The sequence below is a fragment of the Lytechinus variegatus genome, chromosome 7, assembly GCF_018143015.1.
Source record: "Lytechinus variegatus isolate NC3 chromosome 7, Lvar_3.0, whole genome shotgun sequence".
NCBI classification, from domain to species: domain Eukaryota; kingdom Metazoa; phylum Echinodermata; class Echinoidea; order Temnopleuroida; family Toxopneustidae; genus Lytechinus; species Lytechinus variegatus.
In genome coordinates, this window is record NC_054746.1 from 14,672,863 (window position 1) to 14,696,290 (window position 23,428).

Sequence of the window (23,428 nt, forward strand, 5' to 3'; positions counted from 1 at the left end):
TGGTACGAATGCAGGAAATGATAATGAGGTATCTTGAGCCCTTACAGTTTCTTGTGGGTGCGTCGTGGTCTAGTGGTTCTGACTCTCGCCGTTGAAACAGAGGGTCATGGGTTCGAATCCTAGCCATGGCTTGTTTTCCTTCAGCAAGAAATTTATCCACACTGTGCTGCAATCGACCCAGGTGAGGTGAATGGGTACCTGGCAGGAGTAATTTCCTGCATGCACTGAGTGCTGGTGCTAGTAGCTCAAACTAAAGCCGGAGTGATAATAGCAGCGCTTTGTATCCTCTGGCAAAATGGGCTTTATTAATCCAACTATTGTTGTTATTTTGGTAAATTCTAGGTATTCTGGTGATTGAGTTGGTCTGCATCACACCATTTCTGTAGATCTTTTCTTGTCAATTGTTGAAAGTAGTGCCAGCAAGGTTACAGTCGCAATCAAGCACGCTCTTCCCATCATCCACCGAAAATGGGTTCCCATGACTCAACACCAAAATCAGATAATGGCAGCAACGGATGCTTCCCATCAGCGGCAAATTGATCAACATCAATCCATCCATTTTAGAAATAGAATTGATTAGGCAGAGTTCATGGACGTATGCATGTATGAAATTGGGACTAGGTATTTAAAGGCCATCTTGACTCTTTAGATTCCTGGAAGAAAAAAAAATCAAAATTCTCGTCAATGACTAAATATATATGCTGTCTGTCACATCAGGGACCAAAGGCTGCATACATGTATGAAAAAGTATAATAAAATAAAATAAGCAAATAAATAAATAGATGATTAAATAGTTATATGAATTGAATGAAATTGCTAAATTAAAGATAAAAAGATGAAATACAATACAAAAATGAACAAAATATAAAATAATAATAAATAGATTAATAGAAATATAGCTAAAAAGAGTCGATACAAAAATTAAAATGAATAGATAAAGACAACAATCAAAACAGGAAGAACAATCAGAGAACAGATAACAAAAATAACAAAGAAGAGGGTACATGCGTATAATGTATGGGTATTCTCACTTGCTAATATACTTTTAAAATCAGTAAGAGTATTGTGATTTTGTTTCAGGGTGCATTCTCTAAGATAAGATTAAAATAGACTATCTAAAAAGTAAATGACCATTCAAATCTGAAGGGCTCATCATGTGTACCAGAAGTCAGAGGTTGCCTTTAAAGCTGGTTTACCCTTTCAATAACCTTCTGACTTTTACCTAGTTGATGAAATTGAATTCCCATGCTTGTTTAGAGACGTATGTAACAATTTGAGTCACTTCTATATTGCTTTGTAATCAATTTGAAAATGTAACTTAATACATATTGAATGACGAGGAATTTCCTGGAATATAGCGATAAAACAGTGTTATTGTGGGGAACTAGAATATTTGTAGAACAGCATGCATATAAATATAAAAGACAAAAGATTACACCATCTTTTTCCAGCAAAAAATAATAATAATAAATCCCTTAACAGAGGAGTTGCATATCAGTTTGGATATCAATTGACATTAATTGAACATTTTCTGTATAATAATAAAATGTAAAAGTACCTGTACGTTGCTCATTCCCCCAAATTAGAACTTGCATGATTGACCCCATGGAGCTGAAAACACCAAGTTTATCTTTGAATTTTGACCTTTACAAACTTTTTAAAGTGCTGTGGTTGCATACAGTAGTCAAAACTCTTATTATTCTGCACCCTGTCTGAAGATATGTAGATCCGAGTTAAAGATAAATACCAGTTGTGGTAACGATCTCAAAATGAGTTCGAACAGAATCCAATGAAATTACCACCAAAGAGTTTGTATGTAGGCCTATTATAGATTAAAAGATATGTGCCAAATAGCTCAGGAAGAAAATGCGTAGGCCTAATTGCTGAGAAATTAGCAAAATAGGAACGGAATTCCATCAAATGTCTGGTATTTTCCGAAGCAATATTAATACACTGTCCAACATATGCTTTTCTGCATTGGTGACCATCAGAATTATCGATTTGGGAGTGTAGATTTCATGATTTAACAGAGATAAGTTTGCATTAATGTACCAGATCTAGATGTACATGTATGATATTATTTTGACAACCTTGATTTGAAAGACTTTCTCATGAAATAATTGTTTGTTGCAACTACTGTCTTTTACCTTTAAAAGTGTGAAATATGAAGCTCAGGGGAGGGTTTCATGAAAGAACTTGTCAGACGTTTTATGCTACATGTCCTGTTTTATCAAACAGTTACCATAGTAACAGTGCCTCTCAGCCAGTCAGAAGTAAAGAAAGTTGTCAGATCTGACAACTTGTTGGACAAAAATGTTGATGAAACACTCCCCAGAGAAAGTTTCAGATCAATTCTCAAATCCTCAAAAATGATTTGACTGCCCTTAGATTGACTTGTAGATATTCCAGATTACATTATGATTCCTGGTCTATTTTCGTCCAGGGATATTTCCTCCTACTATTGCTCTCACTTTAATAAACATTTTGGTGATACATACATTGGCCTGCCAGCGATTGTTTACAAAGTTTTTGTAGCCTTTCAGGAAACGTGAGTTGACATATAACCTAGTATATTCTTTGATTAAGTGTGAGTTCGAAATCGAAACTACCTATATTGTTCGTATCCATTTATAGTGATGCCATTTAATTAGGAAAAAAAATCAATTAGGCTTTAATAAGAGGAAGGAAATGACTAGCAACATACAGTATATAGAAATTTGTTCTACAGAAAAACATCAAAGGCACCTCTTTTATAAAGTCACCAGTAATTGTAACAATTGTGAAAATGTTTAATTTCATTGGTGATATCATAAATGAAAATGACACTTTTAAAGAAGTTTTTGGAGTGTAGTCTGCCTAAATCACATAGGTCTTGATTGTTGATATTGACTTCACACAACCCCTGCGAAGGCAGATTTAGATGTAAAAACCATTCACCTCGGATGTGTTCAATGTCGATTTTCAGATTTAAACAGCAACATGAATCATGATTGAAAACTCAATTCCAAAACACTGAACATAAACACGATCAGCGGTGCACTGTTCAGTGTCGAAAATGTAAAGCTGTTTATATGTTGATCGTCTTTAAATTACCCACTTTCGTTAGTGCAGCTTTAGTGCTCAGTTTGACCCATCACAAGAAAGATCGGTTCTGGTACCTGTTTGTGTAGGCTTCCTCTGCGAGAGCAAATTTAAAGATGTTTTAAAGCACAAAATTTGTGTTCAATGTTGCATTCACGATGCTCATGGTCGTAAATTTGAGCTGATCACATTTACAAACGCATCTTCTTTGATGTTTAAACTTTCTTCCGATTCATATTTGAGAGATGTTTACACTCTAAAAAAGGATTGGTAAAAATGACCAATCTGTTGGTTAATATGTGTCCGACCGATAAAATTGGTCAAAAGCAACCATATTATTGGTTCAAATCGACCAAAATTTTGATTGATATTGACCAATTTTATCGGTCGGACACATATTAACCAATAGATTGGTCATTTTGACCAATCCTTTTTAAGAGTGTACTTTTACGACTAAGAATAGTGGACATTGAACACACCCTTTGTTTCTCATATCTGTGTTTTGTAATAACTTTTTCAGTCATGATCCGTGTTGCCGTTTAAATTTGGAAACCCACATTGCACACACCCCTAGTTTGACCATCTAGTGGGTCCATGGTTTGACACACATTCATATAAAGATCAAATTGCTTTTTATGCAGTGTGCAATATTGAATTAGATCTGCTATATGTATGACCAGAAATATATACAAATTTCCCTTTGATAGAAAGTCATGAATGTTCTCATCCATAATTATGTTTCTTAGCTCAAAGTTTGTATGAAAACCCTATTTGATAGATCTGCTTTATATTCATTGGGGGCTCAAAGTTTGTATTTTAACACACTTTTGATAAAATGTTAATGGTCTAGCTGTTTTATCACAAAGTGACGTGAAATGAGATTAAATTTCTTTTTTTAGTGGACATTCTGAAAGACCAGTAAAGTGTTTATGCAAAAATATTTTGATCTAGTTTCTGAAGGATAGACTTTGGTTCTTACTGAATTGAAAGTAGATAGCCTCAAAGGTGCTTCAGTCTGTGCCTGATTGATATCAGTGATAGCCATTCTGTCTATATGGCTGTGTTCATACAATTTCTCAACTCAAAATCAAACATGATTCATGATTTTTTATTTTGCTTTATAATGCCTTTTCTGAAGTAGATCTTGCAATTTATTTTATTCTTGGAGATTCTTTCCTAACCTAATTTTGAAAAAGGTCAACGAATAAGAATTTTTGTTCTAATTAAAGCTGGCAATTGCAGGGCCGAGTGACATAATTAGAAAGACATGATTTAGAAGCCATTGATATTGGCGATTAAGATTCCTGCAGTATCAGGTTTCCTAGCCTATGTTTAGCTGTTTCTTGTTTATAACTCCTGATAACTCCTGAAGACACCCATTTCAAAATCAAGTCTTGGTTCAAGTTTGTCCTTTGATGTTGAGTTTGAACGCAGCCTTCGTTGAATCATTTCAGTGTAAGCCATTCTGTCTTTCAGCCGTATGGTTTGTTCAACTTCATTGACAGGTTTTCGTCAGTTGGTTTCACATATCTTGTGGCAATCTAATGCTCTTGCTTATAGATTGACTGCAAAGGAAATGATCAAATACCATGAGCTTATATTTTTTCATCAATGAACTATTTTAGGAAGCCTATACGGAAAATAGAGTCAACCGAAAAACTCGGGGCGTGGACCAACTTTGATGAAGTTTGAATTCTTGTAATGGGGGCAATAACATGTAGTATGTTTACAAATCCTGAATTTGCTATGGGTTCTGGTTCTGGTTTTATTTGGAAAAATCCCTGATCATGGTTTTGGGTATAGTTACTTTACTGTTATTTCAAACAGGATATTTTACCCATGTTGCTGGTAAGGATATTTTACCCATGTATGAAGCTGTCAATAATAGGTACACTTATCCTGCCAAAATTGCCCTTGGTTTGCCTGCTCTTATTCTTTGGTTACAGTTTGAATATTCTATGGAACTCAATAACAGCACAAATTCTATATTCTGTTTCTACGAGTTTCCATTTCATTATGCTGATGACCCTTTTGTTATCAGACGTTCATAGGGTTCTTAAACCCAAACTCTTTCTCAAACTAGTTGTCTTTAGAGTCAAACTGATGCTTTCAGTAAAATTAATCTGAAAGAGGAAACCCTTCATCCAACATGTACTTTGATATTGTAATGTGGCAAACTTATTAATGAAATTAACTGAGCTGCACAATGGTGACAAAATATTTTGGGCGTTCATGTTGTCAACTGAAAACACCTGCTCAAAGTCCCTTTGAAGTTTTGAATAGTTTTCTTTTCTCTTCTAGCTCATCCAAAAATTCAACAAAATCCTGATTTCCATTATTATACAATATGATTGATCTTAGTGTCATTCCTTTTTGAATTTGGTAAATATCACCCTTTAAACTATAAAGAAAGTGCAAAATTCTTGCTTTGTTGTTGCTGATAATCCCCTTTGTGTAATTTTGGTTGCCGTTGGTGATAACATACCAACGTGAATTTGCACCAGGGAGGGAGTTCCCTTGTGTATGTTGCAATGTTGGCGGTTTCAAACCGCCTCGATCACAAGAATCCCCGTTAAATTACGAGAACTTTTTAAGGCTACAAAATACCCGTTAATCATTCCTGCATTCACACCGCACCGAAACACATCCTTCGGGATAAGTTCCCGAAGTTACGAGCATGCGCAGTATGGTCTGATAAGCAGGCAAGGCGCGAGATTCAAAATCACTAGCCCAGCAGCCACCCATGCCGCCGTGCCCAACGACACGCTGGGCTAAAAGTTCCCGTAATTTGCTTTCACATCGCCAAAATACCTGCGACCTTGGAAAAATCCCCACGAAAGTTCTCGTAATTTCGCCAAGTACCTACTATTTAGCGGGTATTTTCTTTCGGGGATATTACGCGTAGTTTGCTTTCACATTACCAAAATACCTGGTATTTTCTGATCGGGGTAAATTTCCCGATCAGAGAATACCTGGAACTGGCGAACTTCGAGGCGGTCTGAAACCACCTAATGTTGCAACAAAATCAAACCATATGAGTTTGATTTGCAGTTCATACCTGTAAATAACCTCAGCTTTCCTTCTGTTTTTATCTTTGTTGTCTGCACATGGATGCTTTGTTTATAAGAACCTTTCTGAATCTGTTGGCTAGTTGGGGCTCTTTGTAAAATTATATGCAGGGGAGGTGGATAGAAGATAGGGAATTGCTTCTGAAATGTAGGTTCTTCGCTAAATATAACTAAAAGTTTACATATGTATTTATTAAATCACATGATGTAAATGAATATTGTAAGTTGTAGTAAAAGAATAGGCATACTGTATTTGGTACTCTGACTTTTGTAAATTATATATGTAATTCCTATACGTATAGGCCTACCTCTCCACTGTTTTTTTTAAATAACCTATCAGTGGAATGTCATCAACACATATCAATGCCATATCATTTCATTATGACTTAGATATTTTGTTATTGAAAAGCATGTTACAGTGTACATGTATTATGATTCATTGATATCAGACAATCATTTTTTAAATTGATGTGATGATCTACTTAAAATAGAATTCACTTCATATTTTGTCCTATTAGAGATTGTTTGGGTATTGTCTGACTTTGGAGTGATCTAGTAGAAGTAATATTTATTACAACTTCTTTATTGTTGTAAGTAAACAAAGCAGTATGCAAATAAACGTTTCATAGATCAATGAGTTCAGTTTCAAGGTTATGCATCCAAAATCATTGTCCATGTGTTACTAAATGAGATTTTATTCTAAATAGATCAGGTTGTTATATGATGGAGTAAATTAGCATATATCTGGAGATAAAAACTTTAAGTTTTTTTTCCCTTATCACCATATGGTTAAAGTATTAATTTTATTATACAGGGTAGCCTTTTTGACAACCATTATTGTTCTACAAAGGAATCATGTCTATTCAGAAGAAACAAACATTTGAATACACAGTGAAAGGAACTAAATGTTAGGAACTAACAATTAATAAATTTGGTTAGTTATCAAAAAGAGGAACAGGAATTGGTAATTATTATTATTTTTCTATTCTTTAAATGATGTGCATATTAAAGGGATGGTTCGGGCTGAAAATATTCATATCTGAATACATAGAGTAGAATTCAATGAGCAAAATGCTGAAAATTTCATCAAAATCTGATAACAAATAATAAAGTTATTGAAGTTTAAAGTTCAGCAATATTTTGTGGAAACAGTTGTCATGAATATTCATTAGGTGAGCTGATGATGTCACATGTCCACTTTCCATTTTCTTATGTTTTTACATAAATTCATTCTTTTTTCATTATTTCATACTTGTGTGAATAATATGTCTCCCATATAATGAACTAAGTTGCAGCAATAAATTATATCTAATGGACTAAATCAGTTGTCAATCCAAATTTTCTAATTCTTGGATGAAAAAAATGAATAAACCTAATTTCATATAATAAAATACAAAAGAACAAGTGGGAACGTGACATCATCAGCCCACCTAATAAATATTCATGACAACTGTTTTCACAAAATATTGCTAAACTTCAATAACTTTGTCATTTGTTATCCGATTTTGATGAAATTTTCGGCATTTTGCTCAGTTTTATTAAGCTATAAATACTTTCAGCCTGGACCATCCCTTTAAGGGACATCAGCCCTTTTCTCCTGGTGTGAATTTACAGTAAGTGTAAATATGGTGAGAATTTAAGTGAATTTTCTATTGCTAATCCATGAACCCTGGGAACTTTGACATTGCCCTCATGCAATATGTATGCTATTTTTTGTCACCACAAATTGATATTTTTGTACTTGTATCTCAAAGTTTGTAGGTATATTGTTACACAAGACAAGTCAGTTGATGGCAAATTAATCTCCACTCTATAATCATGAATATACATGTATACATACAATAAGAATTTACGTTTTTCTATGTAGATTGATGTCAAAGAGTTTTATTTTATCATGATACTATATTTACCCAAAATGTAACAATTTTCCAGGATGGAAATGTTTAAAGTCCTCGAAAGCTTCGGTAAATGATCAATAATGAATAGTATTCTCGAGTATCAACCTTATAAAAGTGAAGTGGCAGTTGAATTGAAAATAATTTTCATCTTTTGATGCTTTTTGTCAAAACAATTTTTTTCTCTTTTAATGATGGCTTTATTTTTCTTTTAAAAAGGGTCATTTAGTACTTATCTTTAAAGCCACAGACTAGAGATCATATCCTGAAAATATCAGCCCATTTGGTGATTGAAAAGTAGTTTTATCACTGAAAAATGCACAACTCATAATTAACTTTAATGTAAAATTGCAATTTATCTAGCAAAACATTTGTTTATGATCTTGTAATTAAATGAAATAGTGGAATGCACTCTGAGTGCATATCCAATTTACTAAAACTTAAAATACACTCCATAATCAAAGATGTATTTTTCTAAATTTACAGAACTTGAAAAGAAGGGATAGAAAAATAACCACTTATTTGTTTTGGTGGTACCAGTGCATTGTAAAGTTTAATTTCAAAAGGAGCTCAATACATTTTTTTTACCTAAAACAGATTTTTAAAATTAAAGATAGACATGTGCCTCTCAGAGATGGTAGTTAAAATGCACCATATCATGCCAAAACAATTTTTGAAAGTTGAAAAATTGTATTACATCTGTTGTAATATGTTAAACAATAATTGTTTTCAGAGTTTAAACTGCCTTTTACATCATGCAACATTACATGAAGCTCTTGCTAACATTTACTTGAAATATTGATGACCTTTTAATCTCTGTTTCTTGTCACTTCAGGAGCTTGAGAAAATCGCTATTGAACTGGAGGAAGAGAAGATGAAGATTGAAAATACAGCAAGAGAACTCTTAGATGAACATGAGAGAACAAAAATGTAAGTGATACCCCCTCCCTTTAACAAGGGTAAAGGAAGTTAAGGTTAAGGTTAAATATGAAGAATTTATGTGAAATCCAGATGAGCAATGAGTATTGACTAGCTGAATGTTGGAATTATAATTAATCCCAAGGAATAACTTTTAAAATCACACAAGGTACGGGTGAGTTATGAAATTGCATATGAAACTCATCTGACCCCATTCCTTTCTCCCAGGCAAAACGAGAGAGTGAATCATAAACCCTTAAATACATATAGGCTTAAAACTATCTATTCAAAAGCTTAAATAACCAAGAGGGTGGGGCCTTATTTTAGTAGGAAATTTATGTGGATTAGGAATAATTGCCCACAATTGAGGATTTAATCAAACTTTGTCCTGCCTTGTTGTGTTGGAAAATGGGGATTTCCCTTTGTTACCATGGTATTTCCTCCCGTAGGATCAAAGTATATCCTGTATATGGTTTGAAAATAAACTTGCTAAAGATACTCTAGTGACAGGTGTATTTATGTATGTTTTAAAGCAGTAAATATTTACTTTCATAAGTTAAGTACTACGACTCAGCTCTATTTAACTTTTACTATGTCTACAAAAACAACAGAGACTACAACTGCTGCTGCTGCTGCTACTGCTGCTACTACTTCCACTACCAACACCACTACTACTACCACTGCTACTACCACTACTTCTACTACTACTACTACTACTACTACTACTACTACTACTACTACTACTACTACTACTACTACTACTAGTACTACTACTACTACTGCTACTACTACTACTACTGCTACTACTACTACTACTACTACTACTACTACTACTACTACTACTACTACTACTGCTACTACTACTTCTACTAGTACTACTTCTACTATTACTAGTACGACTACTACTTACTACTGCTACTGCTGCTACTACTACCACTACTACCACTACCACCACTACCACTACTACCACCACTACTACTACTACTACTACTACTACTACTACTACTACTACTACTACTACTACTACTACTACTACTACTACTACTACTACTACTACTACTACTATTACTACTGCTACTACTACTCCTACTGGTACTACCTCTACTACTACTACTACTTCTACTACTACTACTACTACTACTACTACTACTACTACTACTACTACTACTGCTGTCACTACTACTCCTGCTACTACTACTCCTACTGGTACTACTTCTACTACTACTACTACTACTACCACCACTACTACTACTACTACTACTACTACTTCTACTACTTCTACTACTACTACTACTACTACTACTACTACTACTACTACTACTAATACTAATACTAATACTACTCCTATTACTACTACTACTCCTATTACTACTTCTCCTATTACTAATACGACTACTACTTCTACTACTACTACTACTACTACTACTACTACTACTACTACTACTACTACTACTACTACTACTATTACTATTTCTCCTTCTATTACTATATGACTACTACTTATACTACTACTACTGCTGCTACTACTACTACTACTTCTAATCCTACTACTCCTATTACTACTTCTTCTCAGTCAGACTGCAGGTCCCAAGAAAGTGGCTTCTTTCATCCAAGTGATATTCATGACTTGAGTTGTTTTGCATATTTAATGAACTTGATGCGGACCAAAACACCTCTTTTCATTTGATCATTGCTGCTCTAATTGTGCATCGAATTTCATGAATTTGGTACCATTGTAAAGAAGAAGAATCAGGTCATGTGTTTGGATTTATTCAAAGATTTTGTAATATAGGTTAAAATTTTGATCTAAAATATGCTACAAAATAAATATTTTCACCTGACAAAAGCTGCTATTTTCACACTTTATTTATGTTTGAGCCCAAATGATTTTTATATCATGATAAAGCTGAATATGTATGCTTTGAAATGGTATAGGTTTCAAAATAAGAATTGGTTTAATCGGGTCAAGATCACATTTTTCATTTGCCAAGTACATAAAGCAGTTTGAAAACAAGAATACTGCACTCTGATTGGTCAAAGAGACCACCCAGTGGCAAATTCCAACGGTTCCAGTGCCTGGGTTCGTGGGAAGGTCACACTTCCCATGTGGTAATCTCCTCAAATACCCCGCGTCTGTTGTTCTGTGAACCTTATCCAGCCAATCAGGACTCTTGATTTCATGCAAGTACAAAATTTCAGAAATCTCGTCTTGTACCTTGGTGGGAAAAGTGTGATCTTGACCCGATTAAAAGGTGCCGCATATCAAGAGTGGCATTGTGAGAAAGTACAGAAGTTCAGCTTTATGGTGATATAGATATCATTGAGGCTCAAAATAAAAAGTTTTGCACAATTTGCAAAAGAAAACAGAGGAAGAAAATTCAGTTTTGAGGCACACTTTCAGGCCAGAAATTTACTTATTTAACAAAATATTGTACGCAAAATAAATGACAAATATGAAAGAGTAACTTTTACTCTATCTGATGGTGCAATAATATTTCATTTAACTTGAGGTAAAAACAGGTAAATTCTTAGAGAAAGAATATCTCACGAATCACGAGATTTTGCAAGGAGGAGGATTCAGCCACGAGATGATTTGGATGAATCTGGCCTTTTTGCTCATTAGCATAGGGACCTGCGGTCTGACTGTTCTATTACTAGTACGACTACTACTTACTACTGTTGCTGCTACTAACTACTATTACTCCTACTATTACTTCTGCTACTACTGCTGCTGCTGCTCCTGCTGCTACTACTACTTCTACTACTCCTACAGTTTCTTCTCATTATACAACTCCTTCCTCATTTGTGCATATGAATGGAAAAGATTATTTCTATCCATATATTGCTTTAGAAAGTAGCCTGGCAATGACCTGTAGAATTGTGGTTATTCTATTTCATAAATTAGCGAGGTTGTCAAAAGCAATCTCATTTCATGATTCCCAACCATTATTTACGACCGTTACTAATGATGTCATAACTCTTTAATCATCATTTACGACCTTCAGTAATGATGCAAACAAGTTCAAATGTCTTTATTCCCCTGAAAATTGACAGAGTGATTGGTTATTGCAATATATCATTTATTTCCACAAGCTACTGTTTTTCCTCTTTCACACAAATTTCTTTTGTGTGTGTGTGTGTGACAGGCTTTATAATATAAATATTTTTTTGTTCATAAGTTTTCATATTATGGTGCAGTTTGCTACTGTTGCATTAGTAGTCTTAATTTATACAGAGGTGAAGGCAAGACTAAGGGATCCAAATGTTGTCCGTCCGTCACAATTCTAATGACACATAACTCCACAACCTTGAGCCGTTTTAAACCAAACTTGGTTGGTAGATGGACTTGGGGGACCTGCATGTTATGCTGCAGTTGGAGGTCACATGGTAAGGTCAAAGGTCATTTTCAGGTCAACGTTAAAGTTTACATGCAGGACAACGTTAAAGTTTTCATGCAAGACTCTCTTATGACACCTAACTCCGCAACCGCAAGTCGCTTTTCAACCAAACTTGGATGGTAGATGGACTTGGGGGACGTGCATGTTATGCTGCAGTCAGAGGTCACATGGTAAGATCTAAGGTCATTTTCAGGTCAACATTTAAGTTAACGTGCATGGCTCCATCCCAGTCATTTTACAATGAAGTTTTGATACAATTCTGTTGCGTGCCCTCGCACATCACAATATTTCTGGTTATTTTCATAAGTGGGCGAGACGAAAAGTCGCTTTTGCCTTGTTACTGATTTGACAGAGTTTATAAAAAAAGAAAGAAAAAGAAGGAGAAAGAAAAAAACACCACAATTTACATTACTGTAGACATCAAAGTTCCCACACATTTCTTTGGAACTCTATAGAAACAATATAAAATGTGAAGAAAGATTTAAAATATAAAAAAGAATGATTTTACCGCTTTGGCTTGAATGATATGTCTGTTTTGAAAATGTTCACTTTTAAAGTAATCACTTTATAGACTAAAGAACTCATATGGGTGTGTCTATATAGAGAATATATTTGACTTTGGCCTGGAAAGCCGGGATATATGGCATGTTTATGTTAGCTATTGAACTTGTCAGGCTTTAGTATTTACAGACTGGGCACAAGGTCAATACCATGACTGAAGGATGTTACTCAGGCTGTCATATATCTTTAAACAAGCTGCTTGCGAATCGGGGAAAAAAACTGTGATCACATTCTTACATGTACATACATCTGAGATACAAAGGTTAATAAATACTATAGATGTATTAAGGTAGTTATTTCACTTGGTTTCATGTAAATATCACCAGTTTATTTGTATAAATGCAAGAATAGGAAATCATGCAAAGATGTTTCAAGAACTAGTAATCATGGGGGCTCCTTTTTGATTTTGTAGTAGATTTGAATCCATGGTAGCTAGGTATTAAAGAACTTTGCAGCAATAGATGCAGAGGACCCAATTTTGTGGAAGCACCATCAATCAACAACTATATCTCTACACGTGGAGGGAAGAGGATTTTTTTTTAAAGAGAAATGCCAGTAGTTGCAGTAAATGCTGATTTCATGAAAAAGTCTGTAAAACTAGGCTTAATTGTCAGTATTATCGAGGACCTAGATCTGGTACAGTTACATAAACTGAACTTTGTGAAATCTTGAAATCTTCTCTGAAAAATGTTCACACTGAAGATCACCAACACAGATAAGCGCACGTGGGACAGTGCATTATTATTGCTTTGAATGTCAGCCCGATGCTTGACCCGAATCCTGTTCTTATTTGCTAATTTCTCAGCAATTACACAATTTCTTCCACAATCCTTTGGCCCTTTTTTTTATATTTATACAAACAGACACTTTGGTGGTCATTTCATTGGATTCTGAACGAACTCATTTTGATAATGTCACCACGACTGGCATCTACCTTTAATTGAAAAAAATTGAAAGACACAATTACAGAAGAATAAAAAAATAATGATATCGTAGATACATGAATATGGCCTGCTGTCAAATAAAATTATTTGTTAATGTTGTAATGAATTGTATTATCTGTCTGCTATGACCGCAGACATTTAGGTAAAGCTGTAACTGAAGCACAGTACACTCCCTGTGTTCTTTCATTGAAAAATTGTGTAATTTCTACTAACATTTGCACAGCTGCCAAGTAGCACTGATTTTCAATATTTAGTACTGAACAGAGGATACTAATGGTTTCATACAAAATATTGATTTCTAAAGTCTCAGTTTATGCATTGTCTTATGGCATTTCTATGAAAATACTGATTTCCTCACCAAAATAATTATTTTTAGCTTTTTGAAATATTGAAATGTTCTTGTTCAGATTGGCAGCTCCATGTTTGGATCACACATGTTATGGTGTATGTACCCTTTAAACAAAGTAACAATTAATTTGATTTTCAACGATCAGAGACGTGCTTTTGTGACTTAGATTTTTCTAGTGTGGGGTTTAAACCCCTTTATGAAATGGGCTGTAAAAGTCATTAAACTCTTCCTCTTCCCCTCTTTACATTGCTGAAGAAAATAATAGAGAATAGTATAGTGACTTTGGATGAATTTTACCTTTTACACTGTTTTCGCTTTATCTCACTATCTGTATCATCATAGGGAGTTGGAGGAGACAATGAATGCTATGCAACAAGTAGCGAGTGAGAAAGAACAACTAAGTCAAGCATCTGAAAGTTATCTAGAAGGTATCAAGGTATGTATCCCACCATGTTGTATGATAGCTGAGATACCTTGGGATGTTCGACAAAGAGGGGGAGGGTTGCTGGAATACCCGGCAATTGTGTTTATCAACTACGTTGTCCCCAAATTTGTGTTTGAAATTAGTTTCTCTTTCATTGAAGTACACATATGACATCCCTTTGAACAAGTTTTATGATATAGAATATTGTAAATAATTGAACCATTTACCTGTGCAGTGTATTACCTAAATTGATAAGCATTGCCAATCATAATACAGTTCTCTATCACATAAATCAAATGAATGTTACATGGATATTTTTATGCAATTCAGCATTTATAATCATTAGTGGAACATCCTTCCATACATTATCTAACAATACTCTTTAAGCTATTAGTCCTAAGAGCTTAGTCATTGGTATTTGCACACCTCAGTGACTAACAATGAGTCTATTCAGTCAGAAATACATGTAGATGTATTCAAATCCATTTCAAGACCGAAACCTAAATATCTTCCAACTATCTAGGGATTGTTGGAGTTAGAATGTATTCACTCCCAGCATGTAGTAATTAAATTGAACAGCACAGATATGTGAATAACAATAGCAGGGAAATGCTAGCTCTCTGTGTTCTAGTATAAACTAAATGGGGGAATCCCCAGTACATTCATATCGTTGCTTTCATACTAGACATCTGTACATGTTCTTTGCTGTGCATGCTAACAATGTCCATCTGTAATTCAGTGGTTTGTGAGGATGGTCATAAAACTAGTGACATCTCGTTAATGGCATTTAAAACATATTGTCATTAGCTCATTTTAGATACTCTAATCAGCTGTAATTATCTGTTATAGAAGTTGTATACATGTAACCTACATGTAAGTAATTATGGTCTGGGGTGTAGATTAGTAGGTAGAAATAAAGATAAATGATTGCAGATTGTCATAGTATTTTTTAGAAGTAGTGGTAGTGTAAAATAATGAAGTACATGTGATCATTGTAGTTATCACATAAATCGTCGGCGTTCATCCGAACCGTCGTATCAGTCAATTTTGGTCAGAAAATCGATTTTGAGATTTTTGCAGAAAATGAATGTACAAGTCCTATTTTATTCATAAGTGAATTTCTAGGCAGCAATTTATTTTAGTTTCTGAGATATGATGGGATTTTCACGACGATGCCATACAATTTTTTAATAAAATGCCCAAATCCCATTGGAAACGTGTACTGTAGCAGAGCGATACGACGTTTTGACTGACCGCGATTTCAGTGCGCGCGGTCAACCAAACTGTCGTATCGGCCATCTGCGCTGCATTGACTTTGCACGTGAAAAGCGATACGACGTTTTGACTGACCGCGCGCATTGAAATCGCGGTCAGGGTTGTTGTATTCCCTATGGCGTTTTTGTACAGGGGAAATCTAAACCGCTCAAACCGAAATTACAAGCACGGAGCTCTTTTGCGATATTTTCTATAATCCTTGGTTTTGTGTAAAAGTAAGGATACCATTGTCAAGCAGTTGTCTCGGTCTTTCCAACCATATATTTTTCTAGCAATAAATATGTTGTAAGGCCGGAGAACTAAGTGTGAAAATTACAGTAAACTTTGAAGTCGATTATCTCTGAAATGGGTTTTCAACCGTCGTATGTGGATACGACGGTTCGGATGACCGCCGACGAAATGTTCCTTGTAGCAGGTAGTGCAAGTTGCCCTCCCCCCAAATTAGCCCTTGTGGATTATAATAATGTCAAGTTTGGGGGTGGTAGGGATGATTTAAAATCTACTTTAGAATAAAAAAAAATAGGTAAACAGCCTTTCAGCCCCCATACAGCAGGCAAAACTTTTTTATTATTAATTTTGGGGCTACTTTTCACAATCTTCTGCCTAAGTGTACAACATTGGATAAACTTTAACATAGCAATGTATGGGGTTTACCAAAGCTCCTTTTTTTTTTAGTTTCCAGGGCTCTTTTTCAAGGACAAGTCCACCTCAACAAAAACTTGATTTGAATAAAAAGAGAAAAATTCAACAAGCAAAACACTGAAAATATCATCAAAATCAGATGTAAAATAAGAAAGTCATGGCATTTGAAAGTTTCGCTTCATTTCACAAAACAGTTATATGCACATTTCGGTCGGTATATATGACATGTGAAATATATTTATTTTCTTGTCATTGTCATGTGAAATGAAGTTTTGTTCCTCTCTGAACACGTGGAATTCCATTATTTTTACATTTTGTGCTTTAGGCAAGGAGATCCTAATAGTCAAATTCGTAAAAAATTCAAACAATAAAAACCAAAACAAATAGTGAGTGAGTGACATCATCGACTCTCTAATTCATATAACTATTTTGTTAAAAATATGTGAAACTTTGAAATGTCATAACTTTCTTATTTTACATCCGATTTCGATGAAATTTTCAGCATTGTGCTTGTCCGATTTTTCTCTATTGATTCAAATCAAGATTTTTCTGAGTTGGACTTGACCTTTAACATTTTGGTGGGCTAATCGCCCCAAGCCCCTGTGAAATGTTTCCCTGCCATACAGAGTATGTCACTGAATGATATACACATAATCATAGGCACTTATCATCTAAGTAGTCACCCAGCCAAATTGATTCCACCATTAAAACCATACTTACTGTGATAATGCTAGAAATTGCTCACTATTATTTTGGATATTTTATTAACTAATACAAATGTTTGCTTAGCTAACTAAAGGGCAATTCCATAAAATGTGTACGTCCGACCCTTATATATGGGACCTTCAAGAAACATTCTGTCTCTGATTTCTCATGCTTTTGACAGTCTGTAATGTTCTCAATGGAAGATTACTTGATCAGTTTATAAAGTGAATTAAGACTTGAGAAAAAATGGGATTCAGACATACAAAAAGGTTGACTATTTTATAGAATTGCCTCAAAGTAATTTTACAAAAAAATATTACAAAATGATCTGGAATTATTTCTAGAATGTTGTATTCATTCAGATGAATATAATAATGTGTCCTTAAACATTGCCTCATGGTGAATGCTTCTACATGATAGATCCCCTGTGTCTAAATAAAGACTTGTCTGGCTGAACAGGAGACTTGTTGCCATGGAAATAGCAGAATAATGTCATGCGTGCCAGTCCCCAAACATTTTTACATGCTCCTCAGCTGTCATCGGCCGTTATATTTTCCTCTGAAATTTGATGCTTTGATGAAGAGAGGAGAAATTCAATTTCTAGTCCACACCCATTCATTTTATACTGAATTAGCTGCGAGTGAGGATGTGTAGTTTTCCACAACTAAAAAAACTTGCCTTTTAGCTAATTTTTTTCTAATTCATCACTGAGCTCTTAAAACCTTGTATCTCAATTTTTTTTTTAATTAGGACAGGTCAGTAGAAATTCTATGACATAAACATGTAGGGAATTTTCTTTTGCCAAGGAAGAGTTCTCTCCAGGAATTATGAGATCGTTTCAGGCAATATGGTGTTGTCAGCATTGTCGTATTTTTTTATGAATTTATGCAGAATTTTCTGAGTTGCCCTCAATTTTTTTTGAGCAAATATTGACTTTTGAGGATTTTTGAAATGTTTGGGACATGCAAATAATGCATCATATAGTACCTTCAATTCTTAACACTTTATTTCATGTCTTATACGCATGTAAAGCAGATCTATTTTTTGTTCATATATGTTTACTTGTGCTCTGAAAATTCTATGAAATCCTTTTTTATCGTGACAAGTCCCTACCCCTTTGTTTAAAAAGAACAATAGGAATAAATTGGATCGAAACTGCTCATTGCAAATGAGGATTTTTTTTTTTAGAATGCACTGAAGTATAAAAATAAATGATTGTAACAATTACATGCACAAATCTGTACTGAGTGCAAATGGCCAATGGGATTTATTATTGGCTATGTGTATGCGTATTGTTAGGATGGTGGCCTCTCGATGACCAATAGTGAATCACCAAAGACATTCAGGCCTCCGTGCGCTCTCTCTTGCATGGCCTATATAATCCATCACGGTCATCACAATCACCTGCTTACTAGAAATAGAAGAGGGAAAGGACTGGAAAGGGTAGTTCATAGAAACAGAATTATTTTAACATTCATTCTATTGTGTCTCTCTGAAAAATTCGTCAATTTTGGCTTTTTATTCAAATGCAAAGATGTGTTGGAAGAATGATTTGGTTTAGAATTGATTTAAGAGACAATCCAGGTATTTAAATGGAACAAAGGGGGATTATAAGGTTTGATGCTCTTTCCACTATTGTCTTATTCAAACTTTCAAATCAATAGTTCTGATAAAGGGGAGAGGATGTAAGATTTCACTAAAAGGGAGTAAACTATCCGCCCTTCCAAATAATAAAAAAAAATCGTAATTTGAATGATGATACCAGTGAAAATTACGGCTAATGATGAACATTTAGCACATGTTAAACCAAACTAGAATATCGTTAGAATCAAGAACGCTAATCACAGTTGCGATAAATATAGCAATCATTACTATAGTGATGATTCAAGATTCATGTATGAAAAGGCCCTATAGTCCATTCTTTATTTTGAGGGGAGGGGGAATTACTTAAAACATGACAGATTGAAAATGAATGGAGCAGAATGATTTTCAATGGATTTAATTTTTCTATCAGTATCCAGTATTAAAATGAGATTGAAACTTTTCGGAGCTATCCCCTCATAAATAGGTGAAATTAACTTAAAAGAGATGTTGTTGTGATTTAGCAAAAATATTGTTTTCATAAGCTCCACCTATAGCTGAATTGGTGCAGCTATTCAGTGGTACATGTATATGAATGCATATATTTCATTTTATTCATATTTTGTCTCTGAAATGAAAAAAATGAGAGATAAAACAAAGAAATGTGTAGCAGAATTTTGTGTCACACCAAATTCTGAAACAACCTCATCAGGCTACAGGTCATAAATTCTCCAATAAAATAATTCAAGCATATTTGTAGGACTCTTGTTGGGTGTAATTGTTCATCAAATAATAATTGGGTTTTCCCCCTTATTTAGTGTGTGACTCAGTTTGTAAGTTTATCATTTTAGGGCAGAGGGGGATAGATGTAGATGAAGGGAAGGCTAATTGATAATAACCTGTTTGTGAGGGATGGTGGTGTTTGTTTGGTGCTATGGCTCTCAGGGGCAAACAACAGTGCATACAGTAGCCTCACTTTGTTTTAGATTGATGCCATGATAAAGTAGCCTTTCACCCCTTTATTCTTGCTCGTTCATTTAACTTTCTCCCCCCATTTCATTCTTAAAAAGAAATATGTGAGAAAGAGGGAATTTGAATTATGTGTCGTGTAATAAAAAGAGCTGCATTAATGGTTCTGCTTTTTATCATCTCTGGTTGTGGTAACAATAATGACAGTGATGATGATGATGACGACGATGATAGTGATGACAGAGATGATGATGACAGTGATGACGATGATGGTGATGATAGTGATGGTGATAATAATAGTGATGATGATAATGATGATTGAGATGATGATGATGATGATAATGATGATGATGATGATTATCACAGCAATATATAAAGGGGCAATTCCACAGGTTGGGACAAATCATGTAACGTGAGTAACCGACACATTCCAAAGATTTGCCAGGAGCATAATAGAATTTCCCAAGTTTTGTTTTTATACAAAGGATAGTCAGACTGTGTACTTTGTTGTGATAAGGAGATGTTTAGTTCCTATCAATAATAATGGAGTTACAGCTCCAAGTATGAGTCAAGGTGTCTCCAAATGTAACGTGAGTAACCGTGGAATAGCCCAAAGGTAGCATCAGAAAAGGTTATAAAAATACACCAAAAGTAATGCAAAATATCATTCTATTTTTACTAGGCCCTTGCTCAGGAGAGGGAACAGAAAGAGTTGGAGCTGCAGAGACGAGAATCTGAGATGCAGCAACTTAGCAGTGTGAACAAGACATTGGTCTCCGAAACAAATGCCCTCAAGGACAACCTCAAAGACATTGAGAACAAGACAAACCTGCTAGAGAATGAACTCTGCGTCATAGAAGACAGGTAGGTTGATAAAATAGGTTGGAAAGGATAGTGGGAAGGTAAGATTGGAAGAGTAATTGATGGAAGGAAGAATGAAAGGCTCAGCACTTTGGTCGAGAAAGAAATGCTCTCAAGGAAAACTTCAAAGAAATTAAGAACAAGGCGAACCTGATGGAGAATGAACTCTGTCGTAGAAGATAGGTAGGTTGATACAAGAGGATGGAAGGGATAGTGGGAAGGTAAGATTGGAGGAGTAATGGATGGAAGGAAGGAAGAATGAAAGCTTCTTGGGTTTTTTTCCCTGAAACAAATGACCTGATGGACAGCCTCAAAGACATTGAGAACAAGACAAACCTACTAGAGAATGAACTCTGTGTCATAGAAGATAGGTAGGTTGATGGGAGGGTATGGAAGGGATGAAGGGCGCATAAATGACTCTGGGAGGGTGAAGGAGATGTAGAAAATAATTAAGGAGTAGACACTCCTTGATCTAAACAAATACAAACAATTAATCATATATTTTGAAGAATGGTACAATAGTAATATACTTTCTTAACATTGGGTGATACCAATCCAATCACTTGTTTAATTTTCACTTTTAACAGGTTAAAGGAGAAGGAGGTCCAAGCAGAAATCCTCGAAGAGGAGAAGAGGTCTTTCAATTTACAAGCCAGAGAACTGGAGTCATCATTACATGTAAGAATGGCTTCTCAAGGAAATTATTTTCATGAAAATAATTACCATAAAACAAGTATATGCAGTCATATTTTGTTGTTCCTTTTGAGTTGGATTCTGTTTCCATTAGTTTGTAATTAATTTGATAATTTTCATTGGCGTTTTATCTGTCACAAGCATTATGAAACTCAAGGCTCCTAGATTATGTTATGGCCAAACATAAAATGATGGTGCTTTTCATCAAAAAGCAATTATTAAAAAATCATTAAAATAACATTGTATTATCAAAAGGGAAAACATTTTTAATGTCATGTCTGGTTTGGCAAGTGTGCGCCTAACAGGCTGCTTGAAATGCTATGAATCCAGTGACCGGGTAATAATAATTTTGAAACGTTTGAACAGTCGTAGATTGATTAAGCGCTACATAAATGCCATTTATTATTATTTGTTTTGTTCATTTGGAAAGTCGACAGGAGTTGACAGAAGCAGGTCAACATTGGTGATGGTAGTCTACTGTTGTGGGAATAGACGAAAAGTGGCATGTGATAGAGTACCTAAGTGATGACCCCACAAAAAACTTTTTTAACATTTCAGCATTTTTGATACCATATTTTGGTAGAGCATGATGAAAAACCCTCACTACCGAAACTGGTGGGAATTGGTCTATAGGGGCCTTAGATATGACCTCATGAATACATAATTGGCCCCATTGAAGTCAGTGTATTATTGGCCTGGTTCTACATGTTAGGACCAGGCCAATACTACATTGATTTTAATGAAGCTAATTATGTATTCATGAGGTTATATCTTAGGGTCTTTTGATTGTTGGGGTTTTCATCATGCTCTTCCAAAATATGGTATCAAAAATGCTGAAATGCAACAAGTGAAAATTGATGACATCACACTTTGGTACTGTATTGTGAAACAAAGCAGAGTATATTTATGATATCTATGATATTGATATTCTCAGTACCAACTTTATTTCCTACACCATCTCGTGCTTTGAATAGGACTTGACGGTACAGAAGGAATTAACAGATGCAGAGCTGAAGGAAGAGATCATCGCCAGACGAGATGCCGAGAGACGGCTCAAGAAGGCGGAGGACTCCCTCTCGAGGTTAGAGTCAGCGCTGAAGGAGGAGAAGTCAATGGAAAGACCGGAACCAAGAACAGAGAGACAGAGTCAGCTAGATGTTGAGATCTTCACCAACGTGGCGCATCTCAAACGTAGGTCTTCTCAGCAGTTGATCATTGGAGAAGAATCAATTTCACCGAAGTGGTTTATGGTACTCATGTGGAAAGTCCAAGAAAGGATTAAGAAAAGTGGATACAGGTAGAAGTGATATGGATAGGTGAGAAAGTGGTGGTTAGAAAGTAGAGTACAGAATGGAGTGTAGTCCGTAAAAGGACTGTAAACCAGAAAGAGTCGAGAGTCTTGGGTAGTTTAGAGAAACCTTGCTTGAGTTTGAGAGATGGGATGAAGCTGGCTTGAGTCTGCGAGAGCAGGAGCAGGAGAGAAGACTAGTCGTTTCTCAGACTTTCCACAAGGTGTACTATAGTCCACTTCCACAATTGATCATACCACCATGCAAACCTTCAAACATCATCAGAAGAATCAATTTATTCTGTAATGGCCTCTACTTCCTACTACTGGGGAGTGTTTCAGAAAGATTTAAGTCTGACTTCAAATTGCTTTTAATTTCCCAGTTGTGCCGATATATAGCACATCACCACATTGGTCAGATTGCACCCATGGAGAGCACGCTACCAAATATTAATCAATGAGATAACTCATTAGAAACATGCATTTTTGCACTTTGTACGTCTGTAAAAACTCAGTTACACGCAGTTAATTTGTGAGCCAGATTACCATGTAAGTTACTACAGCACAAAGAAAAATCTTATGTGCTTTATGGAACAGGCCCCAGTGTAGATCAGGCATGATATTCTCCCGACTAAAATTGGAATTCTGTTTTTTTTTTTTTCCGATTAATTTTTTTTCCCCCTTAAATCCTTAGCCCAAGAACATTCTCTTGATGTTTTTTACTGCTTTTTAAAGTCACCTTGAAAAATCACTTTTGATTTCTTTAGTATGCAAGA

At 35.0% G+C, this 23,428-nt stretch overlaps 1 protein-coding gene across 3 annotated transcripts in view; it reads left to right on the forward strand.

The window, feature by feature from the left end:
* The window catches only part of LOC121418524 (pleckstrin homology domain-containing family D member 1-like), a 67,243-nt gene that overhangs the window by 30,715 nt on the left and 13,100 nt on the right, over window positions 1-23,428 (forward strand). For all 3 annotated transcript variants that reach the window (XM_041612438.1, XM_041612436.1, XM_041612437.1), the window contains exons 6-10: window positions 8,880-8,974; window positions 14,557-14,650; window positions 20,493-20,674; window positions 21,259-21,349; window positions 22,339-22,555. In XM_041612438.1, the coding sequence (XP_041468372.1) occupies window positions 8,880-8,974; window positions 14,557-14,650; window positions 20,493-20,674; window positions 21,259-21,349; window positions 22,339-22,555 (679 nt within the window). The remainder of the gene's footprint in view (window positions 1-8,879; window positions 8,975-14,556; window positions 14,651-20,492; window positions 20,675-21,258; window positions 21,350-22,338; window positions 22,556-23,428) is intronic.